At 42.8% G+C, this 22,258-nt stretch overlaps 1 protein-coding gene across 1 annotated transcript in view; it reads left to right on the top strand.

The window, feature by feature from the left end:
• pdlim5b (PDZ and LIM domain 5b) overlaps positions 1-22,258 on the top strand; it is a 71,669-nt gene that overhangs the window by 17,496 nt on the left and 31,915 nt on the right. Inside the window, exon 3 of the mRNA XM_064942416.1 lies at positions 21,625-21,776. Coding sequence (XP_064798488.1) covers positions 21,625-21,776 — 152 coding nt within the window. The remainder of the gene's footprint in view (positions 1-21,624; positions 21,777-22,258) is intronic.

Here is a 22,258-nt window from a genome sequence, read left to right as displayed (position 1 = left end):
GTGGAATGTTACTGTTTTAATAAACACAAAACAGACTCTCCTTCCCTACTCCATTAACCACAGTGGGCTTGGCAGTTGAATAACCTGCCTTATTTGTTACCTGGCTTACACACTAGAACCAGGTATTTTGTGTTTTCAGTGAAAACAATGTCTGATTTATGCTTTAGAGCCATGAAACCAGAACATGTTGTCTACTACAGTAAAGATAAAGTATGCCTCTGAAACACTACAGCATTCATACTGTTTCAGTGTCAAAGCCAGTGTTACAGTGCTGTGAATGCCAATAAAATCACCAAGTTCAGGCACTGTGAAATATGTATTTTTGTACTTCTGTGGGCCATTTATTATGTTAGCTTTTCCACAGGCTGTAAAAGTGGACCTCTTGTGACTGTCATTACCGTGACGAAAAGACTTGTTATGAGTCACTGGTGGTCAAAACAACACCGCACGATCGGTGAGCAAAGCGACAAACTGCTGTCATTTTTCCAGCGTGACCAGTGAACACTTCATTGGTCGGACAGTGACATTCCTGGGGCATATTTCTCCCATCACATGGCCAGCAGAAAGACGGCGATGGCATCACTGTGTCATGTTTCCAGCCTTGCTTCCAGACGTTATGATCAGTAGGTATGGGCCCTGGGCTGTATGTGCTGGTCCACACTCAGTCCACTGACTGGAAATCCCATTCTGACAAAGAGCAGCGGCAGGCGCCAACATCCGCAGCTTGAGACTGCTGCTGTTTCTCTTGGAACGCTGGTGTGAAGTTGATACATAACATCCGTGCTCCAAACTCTGTAGGAGGGAGACAGCTTTCCTTTTGTGTCCCACAGCCGAAGATGGGTTTTAACTCAGACAGTGGCGTGTATTAGGGAAAGAAAGGCTTGATGATGATTGGTTTAGCTGTCTTTTGTATCCACCTTATGTTGGCATTCTTCCTTCGAAGGGAAAACTCACTTCGATACATCCCACTCTTATTCGATGGGGACCAGAGCATGTGAGCAGAGTTGGGTGCTTGCTCAACACTTCGGCACTCCTTGTGCCTTCCTACCGCTCTGCTAAAAACAGTTGCCGCTCCAAATTCACTCCGTTTGAATTCAAATCACAATTTAACCGACACCTATCTATTTTTTGTGACTACCTGGAGCTACCAACTGTTTTTAAAGTATGGAAAAGTATTTGAATAATCATGAAATGGTGAATGTAAGAAGCGAACATAATTTCAAACAGGCTACATGTCATATTAAACAGAATATAAACACTAAATAGGTCAGGAGTCAGACAAGGAGTCTAATATGGAACAAAAATGAATTATTTAGGCTATATTTCAAGGCTATAGCCTGCAAAAAATTGCACTTGCAAATGCTTCGCAATGTGACTCAATAGGTTGGTAAGGTTGTAAAGCTCTCAACATTTTAAACATAATTTTGTTGTATTACATTTTTATAGTCTATAAATTGTGCATATAGGCTGACTGACTTAGAATTAAATACAAATGAAATGAAAAATGACTTGGTGCATTTTTGAATTCATTTTTACAAACACAAGTTTGGCCAGTCTGTGGTTTCAGGCTCATGCGACGATGTCTGGAGAGCTGGTCAGCAGTTGCGAATATCCTCTCCACACCTGCAGAGCCACTGGGGATGCTTAACACCCTTTCGCCAACTCTTGCCAGGCTGGGGAGAGATGCAGAGTTGTTTTTTATTTTTCTATAGGTAGGCCTAAATTTTTTTAGGCAAAATAACCCAATCAAAACGGAAAGCTCCTTGAACGTAGGAATATGCCAGGCCCATTGGGCCAAAACCAATTATGGCCTATTCTATAGATAATTCAACAAAATGTTTTAAGATTTAAAAAAATTAAGTGTTTCATTGTAGCAAAGTATTTATCTACCCACCTCGTTCGTTCCTTTTAGCATGTACACAGCATGCTTTTGGGATACCTATTCCACAATGATTATCTTGCTCTTGGTCCTCATCTTTGTAAGTCATCTTGATTTAAACACCTGTGTTTTACCAGTTTCCTTCTGCAAATATTTAGTGAACTCCATGACAGTAGTTAAAGCAAGGAGCTATAGGAACACACAAGTAGACTAGAAATGCATGCTGGGGAAGGCATGCCCTGAGCTCGTGAAGTGAGATCTACTGGAGTGAAAATTGGAGCGGGCGGGAAGGCAGATGCTCCAGCCTTTTGGGGATCTCGCTCCACGCTCCAGTCAAACTGGGCACGCTCCAGCTTCGCTCACATACTCTGATGGGGACACAGTCAGAACTTTCTGTCCAACATACTGCTGCTGCCAACGAGTCGTTCTCTTTTTAGCATAGATTAAACATATCGATTTGCATTAGTTTACACATTTAAACTCCCAATGCAAAGTCACAACTCTCTTTTTCTATTTTCTGAGTTGTTACATAAAACTGATCAGAATGCCAGTCATGCTGGAAAAAAAAACTTTTGTGGGGTGTGACGTTATATGGAGGACCCGACAAGTGTGCACGGTTCCTATACCCCAATCCCCTTGCTTCAACCGAACAAACCGTTCCCCCTTCAAAGCTTGCTTCTTGTTTTTGGGCCACAAATGAGTCGTAACCCCATCCATGTGAGTATTACTGCACTATGTGGGTGTTACTGCACGATCTACAAAAGACAAACTACTACAACGCTAATTTGCAGTTGCTGTTTTTCTGCATTAATTTATATGGTTTCTTCTTCAGCGCCAACACTTTGTTTTGGAATGTAGTTACATGCTAGCATGGCTAGTAGCTAACGTTAGCCAGCCGGTACTAGCTAGGTAGAATCGGTTCTTCATATGACGTTGAGAAATAGTACATTGCTGGAAGTTCCAAAGAGATATGTTAATAAACATGTAAAAACGTTGGGTCAGATGTTGAGGTGGGAGCAATGTTTTATATCACAGAGACGTATGGTTACTGATTTGGCATGTAGAATCAATCATATCTGTGAGTTTGTGTGAAAGAATGGCCTGGATCCTTTCCTTAGTTTCTCTCCATAGACAGGACGGAGACGAAACAAGCATCTCTCTGTTAGCCAGCCCAGCCCGCTTTCTCTCAGTTGAGGAATGTAAGTCAACTATTTATTTTAAACAGTCCTACTGCGGGCTGTGATTCTTCTCGTCTGTCTGTCATTCCACTGATGGGCCATACCCCTCCCACTCTACTCTCCCATCAATCCCTCACTCAATCCCTCCCTCACTCCGCCCAGAGACGGATTAGCTGGAAGTTCTTCATACAGAAGGCCTAGTTGTGGAGACTACAGTTATAATCTGTTTACCCCTAATCCACCGCTGGATCCAATGGGGAGCTTGTTATTGTACACAACATATTATAGCTATTGAACATTTTTTTTCTCTATGTATTTGTATATCACCATTGAACATATTCAGTACCAGAATAGAAGACGGGCGTCCAAATCTGTCAGCGCAAATTTCGGAGCGTACACAACTGTAGAAAGTCATCAGTCAACACACTAGTCCTGGCTCCAGTACCAGTGGTTGCTCTATTAATAGGTTGTGGAGAAAACAACACCATTTAGACACTTAGATTACGAGTCTTGAGTGCAGATCAATCAAATGTACCGAACTCCTTAGGGCAAATTTGGTGCATTTTTGCCTTTATAGTTGTGATGATAAAAAGACGACATACTGTTATGATTGATAGTGTTTTAGTTATACCCTGTGTAATCAAGGCATAATGAAGGTGTAATAGGCCAGGGTTGATTACATTCTAATCCCGACACTGTCTGCTGCTTTCCTGATGGAGTGTTTTGGTTCTGTAATCTGACAGCCATTGATGGCTTGCCTTAGTTCTCACACAATCTTAGAACTGCAGGTGGAAGTGGCTAGCTTAGTTACGGGATCGGGTTGACATTCGAGTCTGGCCTGTAGTCTGCTAGCTACACCAATGCCCGTCTCTGTGAACGTTTGTGTGTACTGTGCTTGTAGTTTCTGTGTAACTTGGCTTTTCTACTAGCCACATTTTATGTATTTTCATAAAAGTTTGGAGGTTGAAGGGGCGATGATGTAGCTTGTCTCTGTTCTCATAGAGGCCATAAAATAGGTTTGGCTTTGTAATAACAGTCAAATACAAAGGAGGAATTGTTATTGTTATATTACTGCTACTCTTTAATTATGTGTTACTTTATTTGTTGTTTAAATAAAATTAAATAAAGGTAAAATAAATAAAAATGTGACAATTTGATTTTGAAAGTAGCATGGTTACGCTATGGTGTTATAACCCAACAAAGGGTTTGGAGTCATCCCTTAAATGATTCTGATCATTGAGTCTGTATAAGAAAGACGGGGTGGCAAACACATATTTTGATATTCACCGTGGTCTGGAGGGCCACACTGAAAAATAGTTTTCTTTTTTAACCCCCTTGTTCTTCCCAATTTCGTGATGTCCAATTGGTAGTAATGATCTTGTCTCATTGCTGCAACTCCTCAATGAACTCAGTAGAGAAGGTCAAGGGCCATGCGTCCTCCGAAACATGACCTGCCAAGCTGCAAGCTGCACTGCTTCTTGACACACTGCTCATTTAACACGTAAGCCACCCGCACCAATGTGTCGAAGTAAACACCGGCCAAACTGATGACGAGGTCAGCTTGCAGGCGCTCGGCCCACCACAAGGAGTCGCTAGAACACGATGAGACAAGGAAAGAGTAAAGAGACTATAAATGTAGGTCCAATATCATTTGTTTTAGTCATTTCTTAAGTCGTCATTGTAAATAAGGATTTGTTTTTAACTGATTTGCCTAGTTAAATAAAAATGTCAATGTAGACTGAGGGTGTGTCTCCCCCAAATATAAATACATGTTTTTGTTGTTTGTTTATTTACTCAAACCACCCGCGGGCCGCATTGAATGGCCTCGTGGGCCTTGAGACACATGATGTCGAGTAATGTTTAGAGTTATGAGTTGAGCGCTCCAGTTGAAATGTGAGCTGGCGTCTAGCCTGATATGATGTTCAGAAGTGATAGTGTTAGCAAAAGTGCACGTTACACCAGGATATATACTATACTAGTGTAGCCCACTGTTCTGTGTGTTTAGTGTTAAGCTATGTAACTGAATCTGGTGCTGGCCAGTCTGCTGTCTGAGTTAATGTTCCAATAGGGGTTAGCAGAGAAAGGGAGCGTTACAGTACTCTAGGTGCCTGAGACTCAATCCCCCTATCAAATCAAATTGTATTAATCACATGTGCCGAATACAACAGGTGTAGGTAGACATTACAGTGAAATGCTTACTTACGAGCCCCTAACCAACAATGCAGTTTAAAAAATACTAATAAGAAATCAAAGTAACAAGTAGTTAAAGAGCAGAAGTAAAATAACAATAGACTATATACAGGGGGCACCGGTACAATGTGCGGAGGCACCGGTTAGTTGAGGTAATATATACATGTAGGTAGAGTTATTAGATGTTAACAACCGAGAGTAGCAGCGGTGTAAAAGAGGGGGAGAGGGGGGGGTTGGCAATGAAAATAGTCTGGGTAGCCATTTGATTAGATGTTCAGGAGTCTTATGGCTTGGTGGTAGAAGCTGTTTAAAAGCCTCTTAGAACTAGACTTGGCGCTCCGGTACCGCTTGCCGTGCGGTAGCAGAGAGAACAGTCTATGACTAGGGTGGCTGGAGTCGTTGACAATTTTTAGGGCCTTTCTCTGACACCGCCTGGTATAGAGGTCTTGGATGGCAGGAAGCTTGGCCCCAGTGATGTACTGGTCCGTTCGCACTACCCTCTGTAGTGCCTTGCGGTCGGAGGCTGAGATGTTGACATACCAGGCATTGGTGCGTCCAGTCAGGATGCTCTCGATGGTGCCGCTGTAGAACCTTTTGAGGATCTGTCTCCTGAGGGGGAATAGGCTTTGTCGTGCCGTCTTCATGTCTATATCTGTGTGCTTGAACCCAGTTAGTTTGTTGATGTGGACATCCAAGGAACTTGAATCTTTCAACCTGCTCCACTGCAGCCCCATTGATGAGAATGGGGGCATGCTCTGTCCTCTCTTTTCTGTAGCCCACAATCATCTCCTTTGTCTCTGTCACATTCATCTGTGAATTCTCTGCTCCAACACTACTTTTTGGGTAATATCAGCTCCGCTTTTATTCAAGGCCGGGTTCTATTGAGCATATGAACCATTAATTACAGTCAGAGGAAGGAGGGTCCAGAACTCCTGTTTCTCTCCTACAGGGCAGTGCAGGCTAAACGATGGCTCGATTGAGTTACATGTGCCTGTCTGCTCACTGTAGCATAGTGTAGGTTTCTCTCTTTCTCTCTATCCGTCCTAGCCTTTGTCGAGTCCCCAACAACCGGATGTTCTGGTTTTCGGGGGAAATGGAAAGGGAGTCTGACGTGACTTCCCATTTTGGACGTTAACAAGGTGACACTCTATCTTAACTCCTCCACATTTTACTGGATTGGTTATAATTTTGTATATATATTTTTTTAAATCTTAAACAGTATGTAAGGGAGTTTCAGGCATTTATTTTATGCCTACTACGTTAGGTTACCTCCATCCCACCTACTCTTTTCCCCTCTCGACCTTGGTTTCCCTATGGTTTGTTTAGCCAGGACATGCGATACATTGGGGGAACACAATGTAACTATTTTTAGCTGTCTGTTTGCATTTCAGTCAGAACTCCCCGACGTCTCTCTACCCCCACGTCTTATTATGGTAATGTGATTCCATTCTACGACGGAGGGAAATCTATAGCTGTTGAAATCTCATGCCATCACTGGACACTAAGATCAAATTGTATTTGTCACATGTGCTGAATACAATCGGTGTAGAACTCACAGTGAAATGCTTACTTACAAGCCCTTAACCAAAAATGCTTAAAAAATATATATAAAAAATAGAAAATAAACATATTCCAGTCTGTGCTAGCAAAACAGTCCTGTAGCTTAGCATCTGCTTCGTCTGACCACTTTCTTATTCACCAAGTCACTGGTGCTTCCTGCTTTAATTTTTGCTTCTAAGCAGGAATTAGAAGGATATAATTATGGTCAGATTTGCCGAATGGAGGGCAAGGGAAAGCTTTGTACGTGTCTCTGTGTGTGGAGTAAAGGTGGTATAGAATTATTGTTTTTCTTCTGGTTGCATATTTCACATGCTGGTAGAGATTTGGTAGAACGGATTTAAGTTTCCCTGCATTAAAGTCCCCAGCCACTAGGAGCGCCGCCTCTGGATGAGCGTCTTCCTGTTTGCTTATGGCGGAATACAGCTCATTGAGTGCTGTCTTAGTGCCAGCATCGGTCTGCGGTGGTATATAGACAGCTACGAAAAATATAGATTGTTAACCTGTAGACCACACTACTTACCACACTACTTACCAAGAGTTATCATGAGATACTCTACCTCAGGCGAGCAAAACCTTGAGACTTCCTTAGATATCTTGCACCACCTGTTGTTTACAAATATACATAGGCCGCCAGTGTGGTATTATCGATGTTGTCAGTGTTTATTATCGATTTGATTGTACGTTGGCTAATAGGACTGATGGTAGAGGTAGATTACCCTCTCGGCGAAGGATCCTTACAAGGCACCCGTCGTCCACGATATCGCAGTCTTTTCCTCCTGCGAATGGCGGGGATGAGGGCCCTGTCGGGCGTCTGATGTAAATCCTTCCCATCCGACTCGTTGAAGAAAAAGAATTCCTCCAGTACGGGGTGAGTAATCGCTGTCCTGATGTCTAGAAGCTCTTTTTGGTCATAAGACACAGTGGCAGAAACATTATGTTCAAAACAAGTTACAAATAACGTGAAAAAACATGCACAATTGGTTATAGGATTGTAAAACTGCAGCCATCTCCTTCGGTGCCATTATCAAGATCAGGTCACCCACATGGCGTTGGATTGCACGTTATAGATAGCCTGACAAAACAAACACATACTGTGTATAGGCCTATGTCTATGTTTCTTATGAGATGAGGAATGAGGCCTGAACTACACAAAGCACAAAATATTCCATTTCAAAGGGCAGGGTTAAGATGGCAGATGAATGCTGTGGGTAAAATATACCCTGTCCAAAAACATTCAGTCTTCATCAGATTCTCATGTTTCACAGTCGGTTGTGGCCCAAAGACTAATAGTATGGGAAGTTATCTTTCTAAACCAGTAACATTGTTAAAACCTTATGCCCTATATTTGAAATAACGTATTTTACTCATTAGGCAACTCACTATTTATTAGGAATAATTTAGGCATTGTTGTCACGGATTGATAGTTCAGTGAGTAAACTAACCACAGTTTTTCAGGTCAAGCTATCAGCGGGAATCGGGTTACGTTCCAGGATTGTCCCGGCTTTTCCCAGTAAACCATTATGCGAGACTCACTCACAGGGTACCTCGATCTGTATTGGGTTGTGTGGATTTGGCACCAGAACAGTGGCATGATTTAGAGAAGGCATTCTTTCATTTTGTTTCTGAGATTTATATTTTCGGGTCAATTATTAGTGTATTGCAGCAACCACAAGGGCTATTTTGAGTGTTGCTGACTCTGGGCCAATCAGAGCTGTTATTATTGGGAGACAGAGCAGTTCCTTTGGGTCTGGATAATTTTTCAGAGCTCTTTGATGTCACTTTAAACATCTATATTCTGCCCAGTCAATCTTCTTTATAGACATTAAGTCTTGCTTGGGTTTTTCTCATTTTCGCATTCAACCTCAGTTTGTTATTGCACATACTGTTCTTGTTGCGCTGAAGTTGTAAACTATTTTAATGTTTATTTCAAATTAACAGGAACAACGTGAACTTGACTCAAATTCTACTTTGTTTGACATAGAGCTGAGCTCTCACCAGAATCCCGGTCCAGAGAAAATAAATAAAACCCACCAAACGCTCCCTCTGGTATTTCAAGGAACCATTAAGATGGTTTGTGTAGCAGAGGCCAAACGATATACATTCAAATGTTAACGGTTTATTAATAATGTTTCCCTCCGTTATCTCCAGTGTTAACATGTTAATTAATCTCTTAGGGTTTATATGGATATTTCCAAGAAGAATGAGAGTTTTGAAATGGAACACATCACAAGTCCTTATTCAGATACTGTGTCATATTGAACTAATATAGGGTTTTTGGCCTCCCTCTCCCTGTGTCTACATGGGAAAGCTCAGTAGTGCTCTGCAGGGTTTATTCAGTTATAGAGCACCATGGTTATTGTCCTCTCTATTGATGCCAGTTATCAGGGTGTGGATGGATTCGTGTGAATGCTGTATTATCAGCCTGTGATTTGTGTTGCGCTATGGATGGGACCAGGGACAGGGGGAGATAAAGTGTGGTATAGAGAGGTACAAAGGGAGAGGACGAGAGCACCATATGGTGGAAGATGATGATTCATTGCGATGGGAAGCGCAGTGGGGAGACTGTAAGCACGTCCAGATTGTTCAAATGTTAGATTTTAGGTCCTGTGGTTTGTGATTGTGGCCTTGTTAAATAATGTGTGGTTACGTTTCTACTCATTTCAGATACTAATGGACACCCAACAGTACGTCAACACACCCCATGAAACACACCATCTACTAGTGGGTCTTTAGTAGTGATAGGGGGGTGGAAATCGGTACAGTAGCGCTATATACTGTATAAAAGAAATATGCTAGGTAGCTAGCGCCAGTCTGCTGTACCTGTGCCAAAACTCAGGAGAAATACCAATCTTGTTATCCATCTTCTTTTTAAAGGGTGAGCCAACTTGATTTCAGCGCTTTTATTTCCATGACTGATCAAAACTATTTTTTTCATGGCTCTCTTGTCATTCTGTAGCAGGCATGGTGAACACTATGTTTGGAGCATCAAATCGCAATAATATTGCAATATCGCAATGTATATAGTATCATGAGAATCGCAATACATATCGTATTGTGAGGTCCCTGGCAAGTCCCTGCTCTAGTCATTAGGTCTGCATCAGTGATATTTACACCCCTCATTAACCTAGCATTTACCTAGCGTGGTCTGGTCTCCCTGCATGAAACCCACAGTTTACGATTTGAAGTTTCCCGTCACAGTGGGGTTAGGTGGTGTGTGTATTCCTAGTGCTCTCTAGATTAAACTGAAATACATAATGCTCGGAGGAAATGTTTTTCCATTTTTTTTTCCCCATATTCCATCAGATTCCACAGTGTCCTCTTTTCATACTTCCCCCATATTTGACTGTTTTAACAGTCAAATATGTTTCAGTCTCCTTGTGAGTGACCCTGTGAATCCAGTGATGACCCAGTCCATATTTGATATCATCAATAGAACCAGACTGTCTTGAAGTCCCGCACTCCTCATTAAAGTAGAACCTAATAATGTACCGTATTTCATTATGATTTCCCCCAAAATCCTAACCATCCCTTAAAATGGCAGGAGGGAATGTGCAGCAGAAGGTTGAGTGAGAGCAGACGTTTAAAAACGGGCCAGAATACTGAGCCAGAAACGCATCAACGCGTCCACTCAGTGTCTGATGATGAATGACAGATGGAGTGGAAATGGCAGTCGGTCAATCATAATGGAAACTAAGACTTAATAATAAGGTACTGTGTTGGAAATGAAGGGGTTAATGTGACGACTGGGTGTGACAACCTGAATTACATCAATTCGTCCAGATTCACATATCTTTCAGTCTTCTGATCTACAATATGCATAGTTAAATAAAACTGGGTTTCGTAGCAATGCAATATATCAGCCCAGATTACATCTGTTTGGTCAGTGAGTCTGAGTATTCAGTAGTTGGGCAGCTGTTTCCAGTCTACCCTGATGGCATTGCAAATGAAAAGAAACCAGATCTATGGATCCAGTAACATCACTCCGTTTTGATATATTTTATTCCCCTGCTTTTGCTTTTTTTGGTTGTTGAAAAATGTAAAACGTTTAAGATCAAATCATTGGCCACGAAGACAAACAAAATGGCAGGACGACAGGAATGTCTGCTCTGGAGAAATCTGTTGGTCTGTGATCTTATTCTGGGTTTGAACAATTTAGAACAGTTTACTTTGATTACGACTCACGCTAGCTACCACCACATAATGCTACATTTAACAAGAACTGAAAGTTGTCAGCCAACTCATTTAGGGCCAGCAGGTAGTCTAGTGGTTAAGGCGTTGGGCCAGTAACTGAAAGGTTGCTAGGTCGATTCCCCGAGCTGACAAGGTAAAAATCTGTCATTCTGCCCCCTGAACAAGGCAGTTAACCCACTGTTCCTAGGGTGTCATTGAAAATAAGAATTTTTTGTTCTTAACTGATTTCCCTAGGTAAATCATAAAAAAATTAAAAAAATCGTAATGGAATTAACCTTGTATGGTTTATGTTTCTACTATGTATAAATGTAATCTTATTGGTAGAATATGTTACAAATAGGGAGGTTCAGGACCCTCGTGAGACATCATAGTAAAATGGAGGGATGTATTGCAAAAGGAAATAGCAAAATGGCATTATACTGGGAAAGATGGGTTAATCTGTGGACATCGGAGGTTTGGAGTTAAGATCAGAATAAATGGTGGACTGGCCGCTGTGGGTGAAAATCCAGCACTTGACAAATGTTTGGACACCTACTCATTCCAGGGTTTTTCTTTATTATTACTATTTTCTACATTGTAGAATAATAGTGAAGACATCAAAACTATGAAATAACAGATATGGAATCATGTAGTAACCAAAAAAATGTTAAACACATAAAAATGTATGAGATTTGAGATTCTTCAAAGTAGCCACCATTTTCCTTTGACAGCTCTTCACTCTTAGCATTCTCTCAACCAGCTTCGAGGTAGTCACCTTGAATGCATTTCAATTAACATGTGTGCCTTGTTAAAAGGTAATTTTTGGAATTTCTTTCCTTAATGAGTTTGAACCAATCAGTTGTGCTATGACAAGGTAGGTAGGGGTGGGGGGGGGGGGTGTACAGAATATATCACTATTTGATAAAAAGTCCATATTATGGCAAGAACAGCTCAAATAAGCAAAGAGAAACAACAGTCTGACCTTAAAGTAATCTGGAAAATGTAAAGAACTTTGAAAGTTTCTTCAAGTGCAGTCGCAAAAACCATCAAGCGCTATGATGAAAACTGGCTCTCATGAGGACCGCCACATGAAATGAAGACCCAGTTCATTATAGTTACCATTTACTTGCAGGCCAAGTAAATGCTTCAGTTTAGTAAGACACATCTCAACATCAACTGTTCAAAGGAGACTGCGTGAATCAGGCCTTCATGGTCGAATTGCTGCAAAGAAATCACTACTGAAGGACACCAATAAGAAGAAGAGACTTGATTGGGCCAAGAAACAGGAGCAATAGACATTAGACTGGTGGAAATCTGTCCTTTTGGTCTGTTGAGTCCAAATTTGAGATTTTTGTGCAAAGTTGTCATCAAGGCAAAGGGTGGCTACTTTGAAGAATCTAAAATATTTTAACTTGTTTAACACTTTTTAGGTTACTACATGATTCCATATTAGTTATTTCATAGCTTTGATATCTTCACTAATTCTATGATGTAGAAAATAGTAAAAAAAAAAAGAAAAAAAAAAGACATTTGTTGAGTGTGACACATAGTAATCACTTGATTACTATCATTAATTTATTCATTTTATATCACCGCTCTGCATTGGCATTTTGTTACTGGACAGAGTAGAGCATTCAATATTCAGTCTGTAGTACTTGTCCTGCTTTTGGAATGTTTTGTTTGTGTTGTCATGGCATTAGTTGTGAGAGTGCCAGTCTTGGGCCAGAAGGCAGTGTCCTGACTTTCAGCAGCAGTGTGATTGCAGGAGGAGATGGCTGGAACCAGACCATGACAACCAAAGCCGTAGACGGTGGGCAAGAGCCTGCTAGACCATGACAACCGAGCCCTAGATGGGGACAATAGCTCGTCTCTGTTCAAGTGGCTGTTAATGAGATGTTTTCCTCAAAATGAAAGAACACTTGCTTTTCATTCCCCCCCCTCTTCTTTTATATCGTCCTCTACTGTACCTCTTCCTCCGCTCTCTCCTGCCCAGACACTTCCCTTCTCTCTCCTCCTCTATTTTCTTTTCATGCTCCCGTGTTCTTTCCCACTCAGTCTTGTGCAGGCTGAAACCGGTGTGCAGCTATAAAAGGCAAGACGCCACCTGCACCTCAGCTCTCTACTACACCATGTTCTTTCTGGGCCATTTGTCCTGCTTGTACTGGCCCAGCAGATTGCGGTTTAGCCGAACCGCGCACGATTAAGGAATGCTGCCTCCACGGATTCATCCCAGTGATTCTACAAGGCAGAGGGTTCAGGGCCTTGTTTTTTTTTTTCTCAGCTTTGATAGGGACATGCTGAGGCTGTTGCCTTTTTTAAAATGTATATATTTAACCTTTGTTTGACCTTTATTTATTTAACTAGGCAAGTCTTGACTCCATACAGTAACTAGATCAATTCTTATTTCAGTTTGTTAACATTGTAAAGCAATCTGATGAACTCTGTTTTGAACCCAGTGGACATTTTACAACAGCCACGTGTTGTTCAGGTGTTGCAGCATGTCGTTTGCCATTTGAGAGAATGTGGTTGTCTGTCCCAGACTGCATTGTCTTCAGCAGGCAGATAAGAGGCTAATAGTAACAACCCCATACAAGGCCTTTCTCTGCGTGGCCCTCAGACGTCACATCCATTTCACAAGCACTCTCAACCACACTCACTTCCTCGGGCCTGACTCCTCAGAAATGCTACAACCACAAACACTCTGCCTCACTCCTTTTAATATGCATTTCTTGAAGACACACTGTTACTCAGAGCTTTGGGTGAAGCAGAATTTGCTCAATAATGAATATGCTTATCGCAACGATTTTGTCAATCTGGTTAGTTACTTCAGATAGCCTATTTATTTCTGCCTAATTGGGTTGGAATAGGTAGAAATGGGAGTTGGGTATACCAAGCCTGTTGACTTATGTCTGCATTGCTGAGTTAGTACACGAGATAAAAATGTATTGTAATAACAATGTTTGGAAAAAATCTACCAAATCAGTTTAACTAAAACATCCATGTGAGAGTTATTTAATATTCACCCATTTTGACAGTTTAGACTATATTGTACCAAGAACGGTTTTGGGAGTAGTTCTAGAGCAATGAATGAAGGGACACTGACACATCTGAAACTGCTGCTCTTTGTCTTTGTAAGCGACTTTCTTCTCCACATCAGAGAACTCCTGACGCTCCACACATCTTCCTCACTGTCCCTCCCATCCCCTTGTCATCTGGTTATGAGAATAAGAATGAGTCTACTGCTGGTATCTATTCCATTATTGTTATATCCTGCTTTACTTATCAAACAATTAGCTTCGTAACCATACAGTGATTTATCAGTCAACTTTTTAATCCGCACACTTTTTTTATTCGACCTGAATTAGATTTGTGTGACTGTGTTGCCGTTACTTGATTGTTTGATTACAAGGGCTACGTTTCTTGTAAAAGGCAGATGGGAGGCACATGGAAGCAATTTGTGGTGGGTTATTGAAAAGAAGGCAAAGCCGCTCCTGGCTTACTCTCTCTGTGTGACGAGTCACAGTGGTGGAGATGAAGAGAGAGCGCTCCTGGCTTACTCTCTCTGTGTGACGAGTCACAGTGGTGGAGATGAAGAGAGAGCGCTCCTGGCTTACTCTCTCTGTGTGACGAGTCACAGTGGTGGAGATGAAGAGAGAGCGCTCCTGGCTTACTCTCTCTGTGTGACGAGTCACAGTGGTGGAGATGAAGAGATGGCGCTCCTGGCTTACTCTCTCTGTGTGACGAGTCACAGTGGTGGAGATGAAGAGAGAGCGCTCCTGGCTTACTCTCTCTGTGTGACGAGTCACAGTGGTGGAGATGAAGAGATACCGCTCCTGGCTTACTCTCTCTGTGTGGCGAGTCACAGTGGTGGAGATGAAGAGAGAGCGCTCCTGGCTTACTCTCTCTGTGTGACGAGTCACAGTGGTGGAGATGAAGAGATACCGCTCCTGGCTTACTCTCTCTGTGTGGCGAGTCACAGTGGTGGAGATGAAGAGAGAGCGCTCCTGGCTTACTCTCTCTGTGTGACGAGTCACAGTGGTGGAGATGAAGAGATGGCGCTCCTGGCTTACTCTCTGTAAGTCGCTCTGGATAAGAGCGTCTGCTAAATGACTTAAATGTAAATGTAAATGTCTGTGTGACGAGTCACAGTGGTGGAGATGAAGAGACAGCGCTCCTGGCTTACTCTCTCTGTGTGACGAGTCACAGTGGTGGAGATGAAGAGACAGCGCTCCTGGCTTACTCTCTCTGTGTGACGAGTCACAGTGGTGGAGATGAAGAGATACCGCTCCTGGCTTACTCTCTCTGTGTGGCGAGTCACAGTGGTGGAGATGAAGAGATAGCGCTCCTGGCTTACTCTCTGTGTGGCGAGTCACAGTGGTGGAGATGAAGAGATACCGCTCCTCTCTCACTTCATCCATCTTCATTTAGAACTCTCAATTAGCACCATTTTGTGAAGACTGTGTTAGAAAACCACAGTCTAATAATGTCCCTTTTGTCCTCTGTGAAAGGGCCACTACTCTCAAAGCGAATGCCAGAGAGAACTCCTAGTGAGAACGCAAAAAGACGGCATGCCGTTTCGTCACGTGTTCTGCTCATGAGATGAGGGACGAGCGTTTCCACTGGTTAAGTTGGTAGTTCCACTTCAACCTCATCTGTCATTGATTCCAACCGCGAACTACTCACCAAGCCTGGCCAGGTGGCCCTGTTCGGTTTCGGTCATAAGCCCACGGAGAGAACTGTGGCATGAGCTGGTGTACTGTAAACGGAAACGCTCAGAACTCTCGTGTCATCCTGGTGGAACAGTCATTCATTATCAGTGTCCGGACAGCCCTACACCAGCAACCAGCAGCATGCATTATGTGGTTAGGTCACATTCAAAGAAGAGGAAAGATATTTTGTCCATTGGGGCAGCTGCCACTTTCTCATCTGCCGAACAAATGTAATGAGTCATTTTCTGGTGGTGCTTCTGAAACCAAATGTTGTATTTTGTGCTCTCGTTTGGTAGAGGAGGAATGGTGGTCTGTTAAAATAATACGCTTGTACCAATCGGATCTTACATGGCAAGGCAGATTTATTTAGCCGCTCGTCATATGAACCCATAATGGGATTGTGTTTTGAGTGAGCGATAACGTGTGCTGTGCAGTAGTTTCTGTACTGTAGAGTTGAATGGTACACACAGAGTTTAGGTTGTGTGGCTGTCTGTTCTCCGTCACCTTTAGTGTCTGGGCTCTTTCTAGTTCTATGATATTTACTGAAAGAGGAGATGCTAGGGATTCTTAGCCTGGTATGTTTTGTGTGTGTGTGTGTGTGTGTGTGTGAGAGAGAGAGAGAGAGAGAGAGGCCGTGTGTGTCTTAGAGGGATGGCAAGCTGATGAAGTGCTCTCTGTTCTCTGCTATTTTATTTAACAGAGTAAACTGCACAGACAGTATACTTTTATCAGAGCTTTACAAGGAAAGATGAAGGGAACAGCCTCTTAAAAGGACTGTGTCTGGAGATGATCAGGGTTTGGCGTCTCTTACCAAATATAGACTATATGGTATGTAGCATTGTCTTCCTTTATGTGGGATTCTAGATGGCTAAAGGGTAAGGCTGTTCCAAACGGAGAAATTTGACCCCGGCCTGTGCACCTCACATGTGGCTGTTCTACTCAAGCACATACTCAGACGCACACATGCCCATTCCTTCTAACCCACCCACTGGAATCCTGAGTCCTGCTGAGTGCTTAGACTGGGCCTGTGCTCCCTCCCATAACCTTGTTGTTGACTCTGTCATTGACCCCCAGGGCAGCGGAGGCGGATGAGAGGAGGCTGATTTGTGTGGGTCAGACTGAGAACTAGCTGCTTCACTTCTGGTCTTGGGAATGGAGCCTGGAGGACTAGCTGTTCCCCAGGGGGTGCTCAGACTCGCATATAATGGCGTTTGTATGGTAGTTACCATCCCTCAGATTGGCCAGCAGTTAAACCCCAGAGAGCAGCTTAAGTAGTTTCACTTAGTCCTCAAGAGAAATGAGGCGAGGCTGTGTGAGTGTCCTGGACTACTGTGTTGTGTACGTTCATGAATGTGTAAGTGTGTGCCTGTACCTAACAGTATAATATGCCTGTGAATGTATGGTATGCATGCATACAGTATGCCTGACCTATGCCTCCTGTCCTTCCCGCAGGCCTTTTGTATTCTGATCTCCTTTGAAACAAGGAACATGTGTCAGCATGGACCCTACTGTCATTGGGTTTCCCTCTCTCATACTGTGAGGTCTCAGTGAACAAAGACCGGCTGTCCTCTTGCCCTTACTCTCTCTCTCTCACTCTCCCTCCCTCCCTATGATGAAGCCTACACAATAGCATTCCTGACTTCCAGGCTGTACAGTATGCTCTTGATTCTTTTGTGTCTACCTACTGAGGTTATCTAACTTCCTGGATGGGAGGGATTCCTGGCAACAGGTCCTTACATAGTCATGCTACTTCCCCTGCAGGCTTTATTTATGCTGCCTCTCACACAATGCTGTGAATGGAGAGAATAAGGACTTCATTGACAGCCAAAGCAGTCTCTCCTCTGGCTGAGTAATCACAAATGTGACTTGCTGTGGAACGAGAGGCATTCTTCATCTTTGGGGACGTTTTGAAGTCATTTTGTTTGTTGCTGAATGTTGTGATGTAACCCCAGATTGAGGTCTAGCCCATCCATTATTATGGTCCAATGTGTACTGTACCTTTTTTAATAATAGGTCTGACAAAGACAGACATGAGGTCCACCCTCTATAAAATGTTGCTTCTCTGTCTCGTCACACTTCAGCATAATGGCCTGCAGGTCTCCCACAAAATCAGCACACTAGCCACGGGGGCAAAAACTGGTTGAATCAACATTGTTTTCACGTCATTTCATTAAACAGTTTCATCGTGATGACTTTGAATCAATGTGGAAAACTGATTTGAATTTGCAAAGTGTCATCAAGGTAAGGGGATTTAATCCAACCTTTACCTAAATCCAATGTCATGTTGAATTCACGTCCGTTGAGAACTCTGCCAAATCATAATAAAGATTAAAAAAATAGACGTTGAACAGTGTTTACGCCAATATGTCTTGCGTGTTAAATAATGCTTTGGTGTGTATTTTTAAACCACAGGCATTTAGACCCCTTTTAACAATCTGTGAGAGGTCTGGGGAGGATCCTTGCATAATAAAGCTGACCAGGTTATTTTATGAATGTAGGCGGCCCTGAGCTCTGTTTGTTCCTGTGCAATGACTCCACAGGTGTTGTGTGCAGGGGGTGACTGTTGAGTGATTGACGAGGTGAACGCCAGGCAGGCTTGTGTAATCTCCTCGCGCAACACCTGGGAGGGAGTCATCCCCCGCTGTCATGGTTTCATCAAGCTGTATCCTGTCAGGTCATATCCTGTGCTACTGTGTTAGCGCCAGCATGCATCTCCAGGCTGCCCGGCCCCCTGGCTGGCCGCCTGGCTGGGTGGAAGGGAAAATGTGACGCACAGGACCCCACCTGCTGCCTGGGAAAAAGACTGGCATTATGGGAGTCAGACAAACCAGGGCGGTAGGTTACTCATGTGGGTTTGCTGTGTATTAGGGTGTAATGGATGTCATTGCAAAGGGAATGAAAAGATTAAAGCTGCATCACAAAAAGTGTTGCTTTTTTTCCCAGTTTGGCCAGCTTCTAGTTTGAGTTCTTTACGGTTTACTAGAAGTCGAAGGCTAAGACTCTTCGGCTACTGTATACAGGGTTGTGATGGTCATGGAATTTTGGATGACTGTAATTGGCCAGCCAAATGACCACGGTCACTGTGATAACCGTTTAATATATTTATATTTTTAATTGACGTTGATTTTCTCCTCTCCTCTGCTCCTGACTTCATGCGCTGCTATAAAAATAAAATGAGAACAGGCTTTCAAGTCACTATCATATCATAGCGGCAGGGTAGCCTAGTGGTTAGAGTGTTGGACTAGTAACCGGAAGGTTGCGAGTTCAAACCCCCGAGCTGACAAGGTACAAATCTGTCGTTCTGCCCCTGAACAGGCAGTTAACCCACTGTTCCTCGGCCGTCATAAAAAATAAGAATTTGTTCTTAACTGACTTGCCTGGTTAAATAAAGGTAAAATAAATAAATTAAATAAAATCGATGGACTGGCGGGAGCAAAGCAGGAAGTAAGAGCAGGCTGTGATTTGTTGATTCAACTCAACAGGCATTACAAAAAATACATTTGATTGCATGAGCCACATCAGTTAAATGTACATTCAAAATGACTATCAGTTATTGCATCACCATCCCAGGCAGCCATTGCGAGTCTACCCATGTCTTTCCCAAATGTACCGAGTTTATCACATTGAGACACGAATGCCTGGTGGTCCTGTCTTCAGTCAGAGGCTTGTTAAAAAAAAAAAAAAAAATGTATAAAACCCAAAATATTTCCAAGATGGTCTCCATCCATAACCTCCAGTTCCATGGTTCTTCTGGAATTGTATGAACTGTATAACTCATGATTTATATATATTTTTTTATATAGAAAGTGTTTCAAATCTCTTTAATAGTTTCCCACAACCCCTCATAAATGACATGAATCTAATGTGACATGAGGCTATTAGAGCTGGCCTCTTACACTTTCATAGATAAACAGACCGAAATGAGGATCTACAGTACCTCTTTCTATCCCCCCAGCCTTTCCTCTCCTCCACAACAGAGAAGACCAGGCAGTCAGCTAGTTCATTACTGGAGCTCTGATAAGATCACATCCTTCCTCTAAGAGCAACGACCCTCATCGTTTCTCGGGCCCTACATCAACCTCTCAAAGATGACCTGAGCAGGCAAACGATAGTCATTTACACTCTCTTTCTCAGTACATAGCAGACACAACGAGGATTTAGTAGATTAACGTTTACCAATCCAAGTGGGTTAGAAGGACAGAGTGTATTAGTTACTAGTGGAATGTGTTCTACTTCGATACATTAGTTACTAGTGGAATGTGTTCTACTTCGATACATTAGTTACTAGTGGAATGTGTTCTACTTCGATACATTAGTTACTAGTGGAATGTGTTCTACTTCGATACATTAGTTACTAGTGGAATGTGTTCTACTTCGATACATTAGTTACTAGTGGAATGTGTTCTACTTCGATACACTGTTTGATTAAAGTCAGAGGCATGCGTGCCACCTAGACCGTAAAATCATTAGATGTCCAGACGTCTTTTAAGTTGGGAGAGATATAAGGACATGCTTCCATCCTTCTCGGATCAAATAGGCCAGCACACACAGCATGTGTAGAGAGTCTGCCTGTCTGTCTATACACAGCATATGTAGAGGGCCTGTCTGCCTGTCTGTCTATACACAGCATATGTAGAGGGCCTGTCTGCCTGTCTGTCTATACACAGCATATGTAGAGGGCCTGTCTGTCTATACACAGCATATGTAGAGGGCCTGTCTGTATATACACAGCATATGTAGAGGGCCTGTCTGTATATACACAGCATATGTAGAGGGCCTGTCTGTATATACACAGCATATGTAGAGGGCCTGTCTGTATATACACAGCATATGTAGAGGGCCTGTCTGCCTGTCTGTATATACACAGCATATGTAGAGGGCCTGTCTGTATATACACAGCATATGTAGAGGGCCTGTCTGCCTGTCTGTATATACACAGCATATGTAGACTGCCTGTCTGCCTGTCTGTATATACACAGCATATGTAGAGGGCCTGTCTGTATATACACAGCATATGTAGAGGGCCTGTCTGTATATACACAGCATATGTAGAGGGCCTGTCTGTATATACACAGCATATGTAGAGGGCCTGTCTGTATATACACAGCATATGTAGAGGGCCTGTCTGTATATACACAGCATATGTAGAGGGCCTGTCTGTATATACACAGCATATGTAGAGGGCCTGTCTGTATATACACAGCATATGTAGAGGGCCTGTCTGTATATACACAGCATATGTAGAGGGCCTGTCTGTATATACACAGCATATGTAGAGGGCCTGTCTGTATATACACAGCATATGTAGAGGGCCTGTCTGTATATACACAGCATATGTAGAGGGCCTGTCTGTCTGTCCCTGGAGTGTTTGCCTGGTCTATTCTGGGCCCAGCTGATAAGTGGCCAGTGTTGTAAAGAGAGAGAGAATGTCTGTTTTATGTAACCAAGGTTAGCTAAGACACCACAGGGACCGAACACAATGCTATATAAAATAATACAGCAGGATTTTATTGCGTAGTTTCATAATTTCATGGCCATCATTTCCTGTTTTGGTGTTGCTTTTCAGGCATGATCAGGCCTCACCCTTTTCGTCTGATTTTCTGTGATAAGAGAGCTGAACAAATAGAGTTGAATGGAACGTTTGAGATGAATTCATGCGTACTGTTTGTTTTAAGAAAGTTGTTCTAAGGCGCATAAATAAAAAGACTGATACAGATTAGACGTCTTCGGAGTCACTGGGAGTCTGTCTGTGTATTCTACCCTCCAGTGCGTGGAGGTTAAATACACTAAGCTATGCTCAATATAGCACGGAATTCCCTAGTCCCGACTCCTGGGATTCTCTACTGTTTATTATCCTGTTACAGTAAATGAATGCATGCTTGTATGTTTATTTTACTTCCATTTCATCGTGTACGTCTGGTTCTGTGTGTCTTCACAGCTGACCGATGGGGGCAAAGCAGCCAAAGCCAGAATGAGTGTGGGAGATGTAGTTCTGTCGATCGACGGCATCGCCACCAACAGCATGAACCACCTGGAGGCCCAGAACAAGATCAAAGCCTGCACAGACAACCTCAACCTCACCCTACAGAAGTAAGAGGCTGCGTACACACACACACACACACACACATCTTATCGTTCACTTAAGAATGAACTGCTATTTAACAGCAGTACAAGTTCAGAACAGAGTGCTGCGCCAGCCTGCTGTTTCACTCCTTCCCCTGGGTTTTGCTGTACTGTGTACTCTCCTAGTTTATAGAAGATCATGGTAAGTGCTGTAGCGTGTCTTATTTTGAGCTTCGCGGAGTTTGCATGCGACTTTGTTGATTCTGTCTGAGACTCTGTATTTAAGGCACATTTCAGGGACTTGTAAAATACGATTATGTGAATGCTTTACGGTAAAAACATGACTAGTTATCCCTTACTGGGCCATTTACCCAAATGGAACACCACATACATTAAGCAGTAACCGGTCATTACCATGTCAGAGGAGAACTTGGACCATGTCCCGTGTGTGTGTTTATTTGGTTGATAGAGAAATAAACAATCTAGTCTTCCATGGTTGAGAGCTGATT

Source organism: Oncorhynchus masou, chromosome 28, assembly GCF_036934945.1.
Source record: "Oncorhynchus masou masou isolate Uvic2021 chromosome 28, UVic_Omas_1.1, whole genome shotgun sequence".
Classification (NCBI taxonomy): Eukaryota; Metazoa; Chordata; class Actinopteri; order Salmoniformes; family Salmonidae; genus Oncorhynchus; species Oncorhynchus masou.
The sequence above is the reverse complement of the archived record's forward strand: the minus strand, read 5'-3'. Positions and strand labels throughout refer to the sequence as shown.